Raw genomic sequence first — 13,387 nt, 5'->3', positions numbered from 1 at the left:
CTGAAGATCAGTTTTAACCCGGATCTTCACTGGGCACGTCTGCCTTGCATACAGTAAATACAAGAATGGTTTCAGTAAAATAGGCAAAATGTCTATCGTGCTGCGCGCATGGTAGTAGTGACTTCAAAAAGTAGAAGTCGCACCCCTCTCATAAACATAACGCCATTTAGAAAGTGGTCAAATGTAACGTAGGTTATATATATCATTCTGAACCTATTTGAAGGAAGGTAGAAAAGACAAGCCAGTTCAAGTCCTGTCAAAATGTCTCAAAAGTGTTTCGAATGAGTCGGAATGCTTCCCGATTGCTGCTGATTTATTTCGACTGAAGTTGGAATACAGCTCAAATGTATCTCGAAAAAAACCTGGAATATACCCAGAACGTCCTGAATGCTCTACAAATGAACCCTGACGTCATCAAAACACCACTGACTGTCGTCAAACGTCACTGTCACTGAAACGCCAGACAGCGTTCATACAAATCTTGAAAAAATGTATGGACTGACATTCTCTCCCCAATGTGGTTTGAGTTTTTGGAAATAATTTCTCTCGCTGGTTGTCCTTTGTTCTGAGGGTGTGGGTTCGAATTGGGGGTGGGACTGAAACCTTAGTTACGACGTCTTAGTAGATGAGTAGGTCATAGTTAGATATGTGTTTTTATCTACAGAATCATGTCCCTAGTTAACTTCAGAATCCTACGGTCATATTTACAAATCTAAGATTAATTTAAATACTTCATATATCAGCACAGTGGTAGACGTCTGAGACCTGATACAATTGACTTTAATTGAACTGACACACTGAGAGAATAACCAATGCAACGAGGTACGAGTGATGACGGGAAATACGTCCGAGTTGAAATATTGTTCATTATGGTTATCCTGTTTATTATCCATAATGTAATTTAAAAATCAGAACCACAAAATATAAAACCAAGCGGAGACAGCCCGTGCGAGCTCAAACTCTGATTCGTATCAATACAACACAAATAATTTTTATCTACTATTTTGTTAGGATCGTTTAAATGCAATATCATAGAACTAAATAACATCTGTCATCCTGGTGGACGGCTGTGTATTGTTTGGCAAACACTACACTTTGTCAAATCCTGTCAGTTTTGGGGAAAGTCAGCTGGTAAAAGTTGGGAAATCTACAAGACAACCATCCCACGAACACTTTATTCTGAGGGTGTGGTTTCGAATCGGGGGTGGCCCTGAAACCATCAAGATTACATAAGGTAAATGTGACAGCTTTCTAAATGGCATTGTGTTTTCTTAGCGATCTGAGTGATGTGTGGATAACACTGTGTGAAATACTACATCGGATGTCTTACGTTCTGTGCTGGTGCAATGCTGACGTTAGAAGAGGTCACAGGTTGGACGATGGAGTTGTATGCGGAGACATGCTCAAACACTAAAAAAAAGAAACTCAGTAAGTTGACTCCACAGTCACAGTTGTGTTATCAACCGGTGTAATGTAGATAAAAGCATCATGAGTTGATGTAGCGTACAGGCCGCCAGCAGCGGGTATAGAAGTAAGTACACGCGTTCCTACGTTTCTTTGTTTACTATTTTTTCACTTGCAACAACCAGTTAAATATGTTTTTTCTTCATGTGTCTTCCTGTTAAATATTCACACAAATATAATCACGCATGTTAAAACATTCAGTTTTATAATGAAAACAATCAACGATTTCTAAATTTAACGCTTTTCAATACGATTAATTTTTGGCGATCTATAGCTTGTTTTTATATTGTATTGTCTAACTAGTGGTATTAGTTTTAACGTTCCACACTGGCTCCATTTCAAATTGTGATATTCTAGTTGTTTTACTGTCCTTTGTCGACAGGTTTTATAACATACATATATTCCATTTCAGTGTTAAATTTTCTCGTCACGATATGGCTGAAGTATTGCCGATGTGACGTTAAATATCAACTCACTCACTCACTCACTCACTCACTCACTCATTCTTGTAAGAAGTTCGTAGCCGTATTTCATTCTTGTTTCAGGTATAAATAGTATCCATGGGAATTATTTCTGAAGAGTTGACCGGGAGTGATGTCAGAACGAGAGGCCCGCCGGATGGAGGGTGGGGTTGGGTGTGTGTTGTCGGCAGGCTCTACTGCCAGTTCTGTGTTCTTGGAACAGCGACAGCGTTCGGCATCATCTACGTGGAACTCATCGACTACTTCCACACCTCCAGGGAGGTCACCGCGTGGATTGGATCGTTAGCAGTTGGGTTGATTTTCCTCACAGGTGAAAGAAAGTGAGATTTGTCCAAAATGCACTCAATCAACCATACAGATCACTGCAGGTTCTTTACTAATCAGAAAGCAGAACAGGTTGTCCACGACAGTGTCCTATTGTTGGATATAGTTGAAGGGTCAAAGAAAGATGAGCAATCACGAATATTAATGTCCACTTACAAGTCAACTGGTCTATCACTATTCCCACCTGGGGCCAGTCAGTATATTCGTGTACGGGGGAAAATGTCCAGATAAAACCGAGCCTGCATGACGTTTACATGGTACGGTTAGCCGACGATGTTTCACTTACCAAGTAATGTGACGAATGACATTCGCAGGACCACTGGCTGCGTTTCTGACAACGAGGTTTGGTATACGGAAGACAACGATTGGTGGAACTCTCCTGGCCTTCGTGGGATGTTTCATTAGCTGGTTCGCCACGGGGATCACCTATCTCTACATTAGCTACGGCGTCTTACTAGGTGAGTGGACTTACCTGTAATTACATTCGGTGTTCACTAGATGAGTAACCTTACTTGAAGGTAGCTACGATGTTCAATACGCGCATGTCCTCACTTGTACTTGGCTACGGTGCTCACTAAGCAGGTAACTTTACTTGTACTTAGCTACGGTGCTCACTAAGTAAGTAATTTTACTTGTACTTAGCTAAAGTGCTCACTAAGTAGGTAACTTTACTTGTACTTAACTACGGTGCTCACTAAATAGGTAACTTTACTTGCACTTAACTACGGTGATCACTAAATAGGAAACTGTACTTGTACTTGGCAGCGGTGTTCACTAAGTAGGTGACTTCGTGATTTTAGTTTTACGCCGCTATCAGTAATATTCCATCTATATGGTGGCGGTCTGTAAATAATTGAGTCTGGACCACATACAATCCAGTCACGAGCAGCATAAGCAATGATCTGAGCGACTGGGAACCGATGACACGTGTCCACCAAGTCAGAGAGTCTGATCACCCGATCCCGTCAGTCACCTTTTACAACACGAAAAGTCGCCTTTTATGGCAAGCATGGATTGCTGAAGGCCTATTCTACCCCAAACCTTCACGAGTCGAGCATACTTGTACTTGTACGGTGTTCAAAACGCCGTGACATCGCCTGTACTTAACTACGGGCTTTACTAAATGAGTAGCCTCACCTGTACTAATCTACAGTGTTCACTAAGTGGGTGACCTCACCTGTATAAATCTACAGTGTTCATTAAGTGGGTGACCTTACTTGTACTTGGTCACGATGTTAAGTAGGTGAATGGCCTTAGTTATGACGTCTTAGTAGATGAGTAGGTCATAGTTAGATATGTGTTTTTATCTACAGAATCATGTCCCTAGTTAACTTCAGAATCCTACGGTCATATTTACAAATCTAAGATTAATTTAAATACTTCATATATCAGCACAGTGGTAGACGTCTGAGACCTGATACAATTGACTTTAATTGAACTGACACACTGAGAGAGTAACCAATGCAACGAGGTACGAGTGATGACGGGAAATACGTCCGAGTTGAAATATTGTTCATTATGGTTATCCTGTTTATTATCCATAATGTAATTTAAAAATCAGAACCACAAAATATAAAACCAAGCGGAGACAGCCCGTGCGAGCTCAAACTCTGATTCGTATCAATACAACACAAATGATTTTTATCTACTATTTTGTTAGGATCGTTTAAATGTAATATCATAGAACTAAATAACATCTGTCATCCTGGTGGATGACTGTGTATTGTTTGGCAAACACTACACTACACTACACGTCAAATCCTGTCATTTTGGGGGAAAGTCATCTGGTAAAAGTTGGGAAATCTACAAGACAACCATCCCACGAACACATTCAGAAAAAGTTTTCTGTCAGGAAACTCCACAAATGTGAAGATTAACAACAGTTTGTTCTGGGGAAGGCGTGCTACACACTCATCATTTGTCCCAGTCGAGTACAGCAGTTTCGTCGCAATCCGAATCAGTAACGAAAGAATTAACTTCAGTGCACCAGATGGTCAACTGAAAGAGGAGTTCTTGGAGATGTTGAATACACGACCATAAAATGGACCTGAGAGATGCGTATGCATAGAATGAAGATTTATCGCATGCGACAAAGACTGTGACGTCATGGTGGCAGTGTGAGGCCGAGGGTGATTGCGCAGAGTTTGGGATTTATAAGGGTCTGGCAACAAGTTATTGATAGACTGATGTTGTTTCTCACTAATTGAAGAGTAACAGTTTATTGACTGAATAATGTTCTGCCCGGAAACTGGTATGACATGATATGCTGGTACACTATTGGTCGATAGTATGTAGGCAGTGGCAAAGTCATTTGTGATACTGTCAAGTACCATCTTTAGTCGGAATCTTGATGTTTCTGTTTCCACGAATTCAGTTTAACAACAAACAGGTTGTAGGAATATAAGGTCTGTAAAATGCTTCTCAATCTTCCTATTATGTTACTGTCAACTTTAACTAACCAGGTCATTGCCTTTGATCGCGGTTAGCCTAATGGCGGCCATGTTTGTTTACAAACAATGCAAACAATTGTTTTTTTGTTTGTTTTTTAAGGTTACTTATTCTCAAAAGACTAATATTTATAACGCATTTACAGGTATAGGTCTTGGCTTGGCATTTGTGCCCTCAACTTTGATTGTGGTGCTCTACTTTGACAAACACAGAGGACTCGCCAACGCCATAGCGTCCTGTGGGAGTGGCATTGGGACGCTAGCTCTGCCCCCTCTTTACACCTACCTACTGGGGGAGTACGGCTGGAGGGGCACGCTGCTTCTACTGTCTGGACTCGTCCTCAATGGTGTAGTCTGTGCCGGCGTCTTCAGAACCCCAGACTATATCACAGGTATTTATCGTGTTCACTTGAGGTTTTTATGAACTTCATTGGGATCTATGGGATAGTCGTTAGCACAGTTTGATCACAGAGCTCTCTATATATACTATCAAAGAAAAAAAGAAACGCATAGGCGAGAGATCTGTTGCAATATTCCACAAATTCCTGTTGTTTTTATAATGTAAATATGACACATGTTCTGGGAGGCATATAACTTCTTGGAGAGGTCCTAAGCTGGATAACTTGTGCCCAATCCATTACTTTTTCGAATATAATATCTTTAAAACAAATTGTTTTACTTTTGTTATGGTGCATAGTTTGCCATGACAAAAGGTGTAAGACAAATCTACAATATTCCGCAATATGTATTGAGCAAACAAACGCTGTATACAAAGATTCACAATAGAGTCAACTCTAAATTAACGGGTCACAAATATAACATCAACACACCAAAGACTTGGTTGAGAGTGAGAAACAATTATACTGAATGTAACACGCCGAGCGGTCAGACCAGTCAGACCCATTAAAGCACACCAAATGGAGGCAACTCTAGAGCAAAACCTTAAAGGCATGTCACTAAAATACTGATTGCACTGAACAGCTATGACACGAAATGTGACCCAGTAATACATATCATTTAATCAATAATACAAGTTACAGAAAATACATGGGCATAACATGTATAATCTGTCCACAAATAGACATTAGTGCATGAAATTTTTAGAAGAGGGTAATGTCTATGCAACCAAGTGGATACTTTTAGATATTGGAAAAGTTGAGCGCGATGGTGACGACGTGGCACGACCCTGACGTCCGTTTTGCTGGCTCTCAGACCACTCTCGTTCAACCTGTTCCGTACTGTTTGACCAGATACCTTCTTTAGTCCAGGCACCCTGGCTGCTGTGCTCTCACCCGTGGCAGTACGGTCACGCAACTGTAGTGCCTGGATATACCGATCTTAGGCTGCCGTGGTAACTCGAGGTCTGTACGGTGACTGTTATGTTATACCTGTGGTTGCAACGAGCTGCAAGCCATGACATCTTGCTCAGACTAAGATTCCGACGCCTGGCAACAAAAGATTGGTAGTTTCCAGTGTCCATTTCAATGGCGATGTTCCGTGTCGCATTCAAGACGTGACGTAGTGAAATGAGCTTGAAACTCCTTCAATACGAATGTCATTTTCTGAAAGTAATCCGGATTTTTATTGCCAGAGAGTGAATGGTCTTTGCTGCACAGTTTCAACTGGAAGATGATTTCTGTTGCGTTGTGGCAATGCCTTTCTAATCCTTGTAAGAAATCTTATCAAAATCAACATCGTCAGGTGAAATCGATCTGTAATTGTGCAGTTGTGTAATCACATCATGTTATTAACACTCTTGTTGCATATTTTGACGATTGTTTGAACACAACGTAGTGAATAGATTTTAAAAAATACAAATCGCCTATGCGTTTCTTCTTTGGGATAGTATATGTTTCAGTCAGGTTGTGAAATCAGTCATTTCGTGAAATGAATAACAGGGTCAGTCATTTTGTGTAACAACACTCAATATACTTCAGGGTGGACTGGGGTTTGTGTCAAACAAACAGGTGTAAATCCTTTACAGGCAAGCTGAAGTGCAACGGTAGCATGCCACAATAGTTTTAATTGTTAGTGACCATGAATTATGTTGAAACTGTGATCCAGTTTTATAGATTCTTAAGTGAAATTTCATAAAATTACGGAAGTATATTGATTATTGTTTCACAAAAGAATCGACTTTCTTAGTCATTTCACGAAATGACTCCGAGGACAGAGGTAGTCTCGGTAGTCTCGGGCTGATTTGACTATCGAAAGTGAGTGAGTATGATTATACGCCGCTTTTAGCAATATTCCAGCAATGGAAACTGTTCTAGAACTTTTAAATTATAACCATATATTAAGAGCACGCCGAGTTGAACGAGCACCGGTTTTGAGAGCTTTCACTGTCCCACATCAAGGGACGCAACTCTAAAATATCTTAGGCTCCGTCTACCGAAGTTTCGATTTTTTTGCGTCATTCCATGCCAGTTTACTAGCTAGGCAATACGACTGACATGGTTTTGGGGCTTTGGGACTAATATGGTTGATATGCATTTTCGGCCTGGTTTATCAATATGGACATATGCCGACAGCCAGTATTGTATTGTGCCAGTGTTGTCAATAGTCCATACTATTCATACGTATATGTTACTGATATATTTACCAGACGGAAGCAATTCAATATCAATCAGTGTGAGAATTACCTCATGGTACTGTTACGGTTATGGTTAAGAATTTACCGTGACAAACAATGTAAGAAATCCCCTGTGAACCAGCAAAACAGAACAAAGGCAAATCGTAAACGTTCAAATTCTGTATTATTTAGACAAAGAGAGCAAGTTATGCAAAGTCACAAGTCAATTTCACAATACAGATTTCAAATACAATACAACTGCGGCAACATCTAAGGCAGCAGGTCACAAAACATATAGTATAGCAAACTCACCAAAGTCTTAGTGTGAGAGGGAAACAGTCGTGCAGAATGTAACACGGCGAGCAGTCTGACAGCAGATTCGGGTGTTGACGGGTTTGTTGGCGATGTAAACTCCAGTGAATAAATGTGAACGTGTTCGCTCAGAACACGGCAGCTAGCATTCACATATATTTTCAGTCGTTACCCGAAAGTACGAGCACTTACTACCATCGCCAACACTGTAGAATGCCCTCAAAACAAAGTCTCCCGGAAGTAAACAAACAGGAAGTCAAGGACAGATAATTCCCGGACAAGACTGCTGCCAAAATCCTAAAAATGCGGATCATGAAATGCGATCCATCATATTTATTATTCAAAGCACTAATCAGTGTGACTGAACAATAATTATTTCTGAATTAATATCAAAATATACAGAAAATACACACTCGTAACAGTACATTATTCAAGAAACTGTCGCATGTGATGTATCGCTGTTCCTCTCTCTGCGTCTTCAGCCACCAGGAAGAAGTGCCCGACTGAGACGAACAGACAGAGCTGGAGTCAGTTCTTCAGCTTGTTCTGTAACCCATGCTTCACGATGTTCGTCATTGCAGTGGACGTGGCACATTTAGGGTACATGGTGCCATTCGTCCATCTACCCGACATGGCGACACAGATGGGCATTGAGAAGGTCAACATTTGTTTGTCTCATAGAAATAATTGACATAGTCTTGTCTCTTGTATATCGCTGTAGTACTGCATATAAGTTTATATCTTAGTAGTATATTCCCCAAAGCTGCATACTTCTATCTAGTGTTACGCTACATACATTAATCCTCTATGTTATAGTCAGTCAACTTTTGGCCTTTTGGCACCCGGTGTGTCACAATTTCATGAATCTTTTAGACCATTATTCTGTTCTTATGACAGTTGTAACAGTTGTCTAACAGGATATTGAGTTTAGTAATTTTAAATGGAATGTTAAATGTTTTGCCTTCAAACATGCCATATAATAATTGTCAAACTGAGGGTAGTTTCATGAGGCATTAAAGGGGCACTGATGCGGAGCAATTTCCATGGACTGGTGGTTTCTTTTGTTATTGTCTTTCTCCCGGGATTACCTGGATGATATCCCAGAATTCGTGACTGGTTCTAGATCTCTGCTGCTTGCTACGTGTATGTAGACATCATATTTTCACATGACATGATTAAATATCGAGGTAACAAACACAGAAATAGGATCAAATTGGATCATTCACTAAACCATCGAGGCATATATATATAAAGATAAATAAAAACTACACTGCTGGGATATGTTGTTACAATCAGATAAGGAATACCATGGATATTTTTAAATTACGGCATATGATGGGCATCCAGCCTCCTCACTTTTTAAGTTGAAGACATTCTGCTAATGTGGAGAGGAGCCCAGTCCCTTTGTCCGTTACGGTCGAGGGAGCGGTTGCTGACCAATTTGCTGTTTGGTTTCGTAATTAGACCGTTGGCGAGAAACATTATTCGCTCCGCATCAGTACCCCTTTAAGGCATGGGATAAAGAGGCCAACAACATTGTGAAATGTGTGTCAGCGTAAAATGTACAAGCACTGTTTTTACATTTGCGAGTTCCAGTGATGTTAGCATACGTGTAGAAGCGTTGAGGTGAAAACAATGTTGTCTAAAGATGCCTAACAAATCACCAAAAGAGCTGACATGTTTTTCAAGCGCTAGGCAAAGCGAAGAACACCCCTTATTTCAATTAATTGTTCCAACACCAAAAGAAAACTTAATGCCACCAAATCTGCAAAAGAACTCTGCAAGCAGTTATTCCCTATGAAACTATCTCATAGCCTTGTGATGATGTATTCCAATCAGGGCCCGTCTCAAAACATGGGCGTGATCGCTCAGTGATTATGGATTTAAACACAGAAGTAGAATTAGGTGCATCACGCACGCCAGGACCAGATGGAGGATATTGACATTCTTTAATCATGTATTTACATGTTTTATCCCATGTCTTTAACTTCAATAAATCTACTTTTTTGAAACGGATCTGTGATGATTATACAGTCCCCATAAGTTTCCTTGAAGGCAAAACAATGAAAGCAAGATGCATGAGTGTCCCACCGTATTGTTGACTGTTCCTTCATGTCAATGTACTCCCTTGTGTAACTATTTCACATTTTCACATGTTTATATGCTAGCTTCATTGGCAAAACTTCCAATAGTTGAGATGAAATTATGAAATTGAAACCTCAAGATACACAGAGCGCATGCACAAGAACGTATTTTTGGTTGAACGGTAATTTGTTAAAAAGAATGTGTCAAAGGTTAACTTGAACTATTTGGAATATATCTCTCTCCTTTATTAGATATATATCTATCCTCTGTATAACATGCATCTGACATCTATATTTCTTACATCTATTCTCTGTAATGCTTATATTTATAATCTACATTACATGGTGTCTCCTTTATTGCATAATTTCTTCCTCCACGTTGAAAACCACTAACTTCTACATGTCGTGTATTTTTCCCTCCACTGCAAGCATGTATCGTCTTTCTTTACACAGGTCTATCATTTATGTTAACCACATCTATCCCCAATATTTGTATTATTACAGACACACATTCTCTTTATGAAATAGTGTCTTTATTGCGTAATACATCCTTTTATATTGCCTAAATCTTTGACATCATAATTCGATTTCATAATTTACGATAACTCATAGTATCTTCAGTAAAGCCCTAATATTGTCTAAACCACACTGCTTTTGAGTTGGTCCCAGTTTATCATAACTTAAGACATGTACTTCTCCCAAACCTTTTCTGTGAATATCCAACTTGGCACAAGATGCCAGCTCATCATCATCATCATCATCATCATCATCATCATCATCATCATCTTATCATAGGTCGAAACCACCTTACGAAATAAACACGTGCACATTATAGTACGTAGTCGGTCCCATGCCAGTCCGTAATGGCCAGATTCAACTGTATTTATGCTATATGTTGTAAAGGCCTATATTAATCCACATTTATAAAGTACAACCGTGTCTCTGTTAGTGTTATATGCATCTACCGTATCCGTGTACGACGCCGAATTCACTGTGCAGAAGTACGCTCATACAATCATGTGTTCGAATATCGGTTTACCCTGTATATATGTCCAGATTTGTCAACTCCATAACGTTGCTTCTAGTTTCAAGAAAGTGGTAAACGTCTGAGAGCTGGTGAGGTAGCTTTGGGGTTAAGCGTTCGCTGGTCACACCTTAAACCCGGGTTCGATTCCCCATATACGTACATTGTGTGAAACCCATTTCTGGGGTCCTATAATATTACTGGAATATTTCTGAGAGCGGTGTATAACCAGACTCACTCACTCACTCTGAGACCGATAATGTCCTCCCACAGTCAGCAGACAATGTTTGATATGACTTGAGTGCTCTTCACAATTCAACTCACTCACTTATTACAGTATATGACGGCCTATCTCATCTCCACCATGGGCGTATCCAACATCGTCGGCCGGATTTTCCTGGGCTGGGTGAGTGACCTCCCCTGCGTAAACGTCATCCTCCTGCACGGCGTGTCGCTGATGGTGTGTGGTGTCGCTACTGTCGCCAGCCCACATCTCTCCCATTTCTATGCCCTGGCCGGCTACTCGGTCGTACAAGGCGTGTGTATTGGTAGGTCGTCAGTTTCTACGGCATAGATTACATGAACCAAAAAAAATAAATGGAGTAGGGCTAATAGTTAATAACTATCTAAGTTCTATTGTGTATACAGTGGGATAATAGAAATATGAATGGACAAATAGTCATGTTCTGTAGACCCAGCACACTTTGAGGGTTAACCGGGTTTCTCTGACAGGAATGTATATTATTATGGCGACAGAAATGTCAAGTTCTCAGCTGTTCAAAGAAATCGGCGTTTTGGTAGTCCAGTGGTTAAAGTGTTGGCCCGTCACACTGAGAGTCCTAGTTCGATTTCTCAAATGGGTGCAATCTGTGAAACCCAAACCATATATGGGAAGTGAAATATGATTCTTGCTATGAATGAGTGAGTGAATTAAATTTACGCCGCTTTTCGCAATATTCAGTATCATGGAGGGGGAAACCGGAAACGGCTTCACTTATTGTACTCATGTGGGGAATCAAACCTGGGTCTTCGGTGGGGCGAGCAGACACTGTAACCACTAGACTACACAAAATGCTAGCTTTGAATTTCTAATGTGAGTAGTATTATTGTGCAGAGTTGTGTGTAGAGTTATGAACATAGTAGCTTGGGTTATTGTTTGTCATCGTACACCATAGGGCGTTGAACATGGTATAAATCACCAGGTTGTTAAATCCAAAGCTCAGTTTTACTGAGTTTGGCACTTGTCGGAGTTGCACACCAAAAATAACAAAATAATGGTAACGTCAACGGCACCGATGGTGTTTTTGTTGTCGCAGGAGTGTATTCGGGCTTCATCCCCGTGATTTACTCTACAATTGTCGGCGTACGCCGTACGGGTGATGCCTTAGGACTGGGCTCCGTCTTAGCTGGCGGGATCAGTATGGTAGCGTCTCCCATCGCAGGTAACTGGTATAATTCACTGGACTGTAAGTGAATATTATGCCATGTGAATGAGCGGTTAAGGTAAAACTCATTCATCAGGCGTGTTAGTGCAATGTAAGAAGACATGTAACTGATGTAAGCACATGTTACACCATGTGGATGAGCAAGTGAGGCAAAATTCTTTTGTCCGACATATCAGTGTAATGTGAGAAGACAGGCCATTGAGATACAAATCTGGCTGGCATACCTTTAATGGTGATATCAGTTTCAGCAGAAAATGTTGTCAGTCTGTGGCCGTGCTGATGTGGAAATGGAATCGAAATACTGCGGGTCAGAATAAATGATGTCAAATACACTAACAGATTAACGCATTCAATGTATCAACAATGATACAACGTGGCACATATAATTTATACCAGTCAAAGTTGAAAACAGTGGCGTTCCCATAGGAATAGATTGCTTGAAAGATCACGATGTTTGTCAAGGTAAGAAGGTTGTACAAGCTGTCATAATGTGTCATATTGTGTTTTAAGGTACTACATGTACATTACATTACCCTTTCTCTTTCACAGGCTGGTTATTTGACATTACCAAGAGTTACAATGCATCCTTCTACTTGGCCGGGTCCATTTTCATCCTTTCAGGGGTGATGGATATGTTTGTTTTTCTCCTCCATCGACGTCAAAGAAGGAAACAAGAAGAGAACGTTAGAACGGCGGATACACCCAAGACACGGGATTTTACAGAAACAACGTACAGCTACGCTCGTGTTGATGGTCAAGTCAAGGAACTGAATGGCGAGTGATTGTTTGAGACAGATATGGAAAGCTGCAAGGCTTAGATGTAAAACAACAAAAGGATGGTGTAGAATGTTTTAGTCGGGATGGCAATTAAGTTTCTTCACAATTTGTATTCTTGATAAAGTTGGCGGTAGGATAGTCTGGTGATTAAAGTGTTCGAGAACCAAGTCCCGGTGTGATTGTCCAGAAAGGTTGCAATGTGTGGAGCCCATTTCAGGAGTCCACCACCGTTTGCAGTGCTGGTTATTGCTAAAAAGGCCGTAAAAGTCATATCCAACTGCTCAGCCAATGCGTAATATTCAGAATTATCTACCCGAGAATCGAACCTTCGGACAGTCACTTATAAATGAACGTAACTTATCAAACGTTGGAGATTAACAGCAATCACTTAGGACTGACAATCGTAACTTTTTAGTTACGGTTCTATTAAAGACAATACAAGCTTCTACTCGTAAA

General features: G+C 40.4%; 1 protein-coding gene across 1 annotated transcript; it reads left to right on the top strand.

The window, feature by feature from the left end:
- The first annotated feature begins 2,024 nt into the window (after window positions 1–2,024).
- Window positions 2,025–12,936, top strand: LOC137281162 (monocarboxylate transporter 13-like). The gene is made up of 6 exons (XM_067812287.1): window positions 2,025–2,256; window positions 2,585–2,728; window positions 4,864–5,109; window positions 8,084–8,259; window positions 11,047–11,257; window positions 12,704–12,936. The coding sequence occupies exons 1-6, from the start codon at window positions 2,025–2,027 to the stop codon at window positions 12,934–12,936; spliced, it is 1,242 nt and encodes a 413-aa protein (XP_067668388.1).
- The last annotated feature ends 451 nt before the right edge of the window (window positions 12,937–13,387 follow it).

The sequence above is a fragment of the Haliotis asinina genome, chromosome 4 (assembly GCF_037392515.1).
Source record: "Haliotis asinina isolate JCU_RB_2024 chromosome 4, JCU_Hal_asi_v2, whole genome shotgun sequence".
NCBI classification, from domain to species: domain Eukaryota; kingdom Metazoa; phylum Mollusca; class Gastropoda; order Lepetellida; family Haliotidae; genus Haliotis; species Haliotis asinina.
This window is presented reverse-complemented; position numbering and strand designations above follow the sequence as displayed.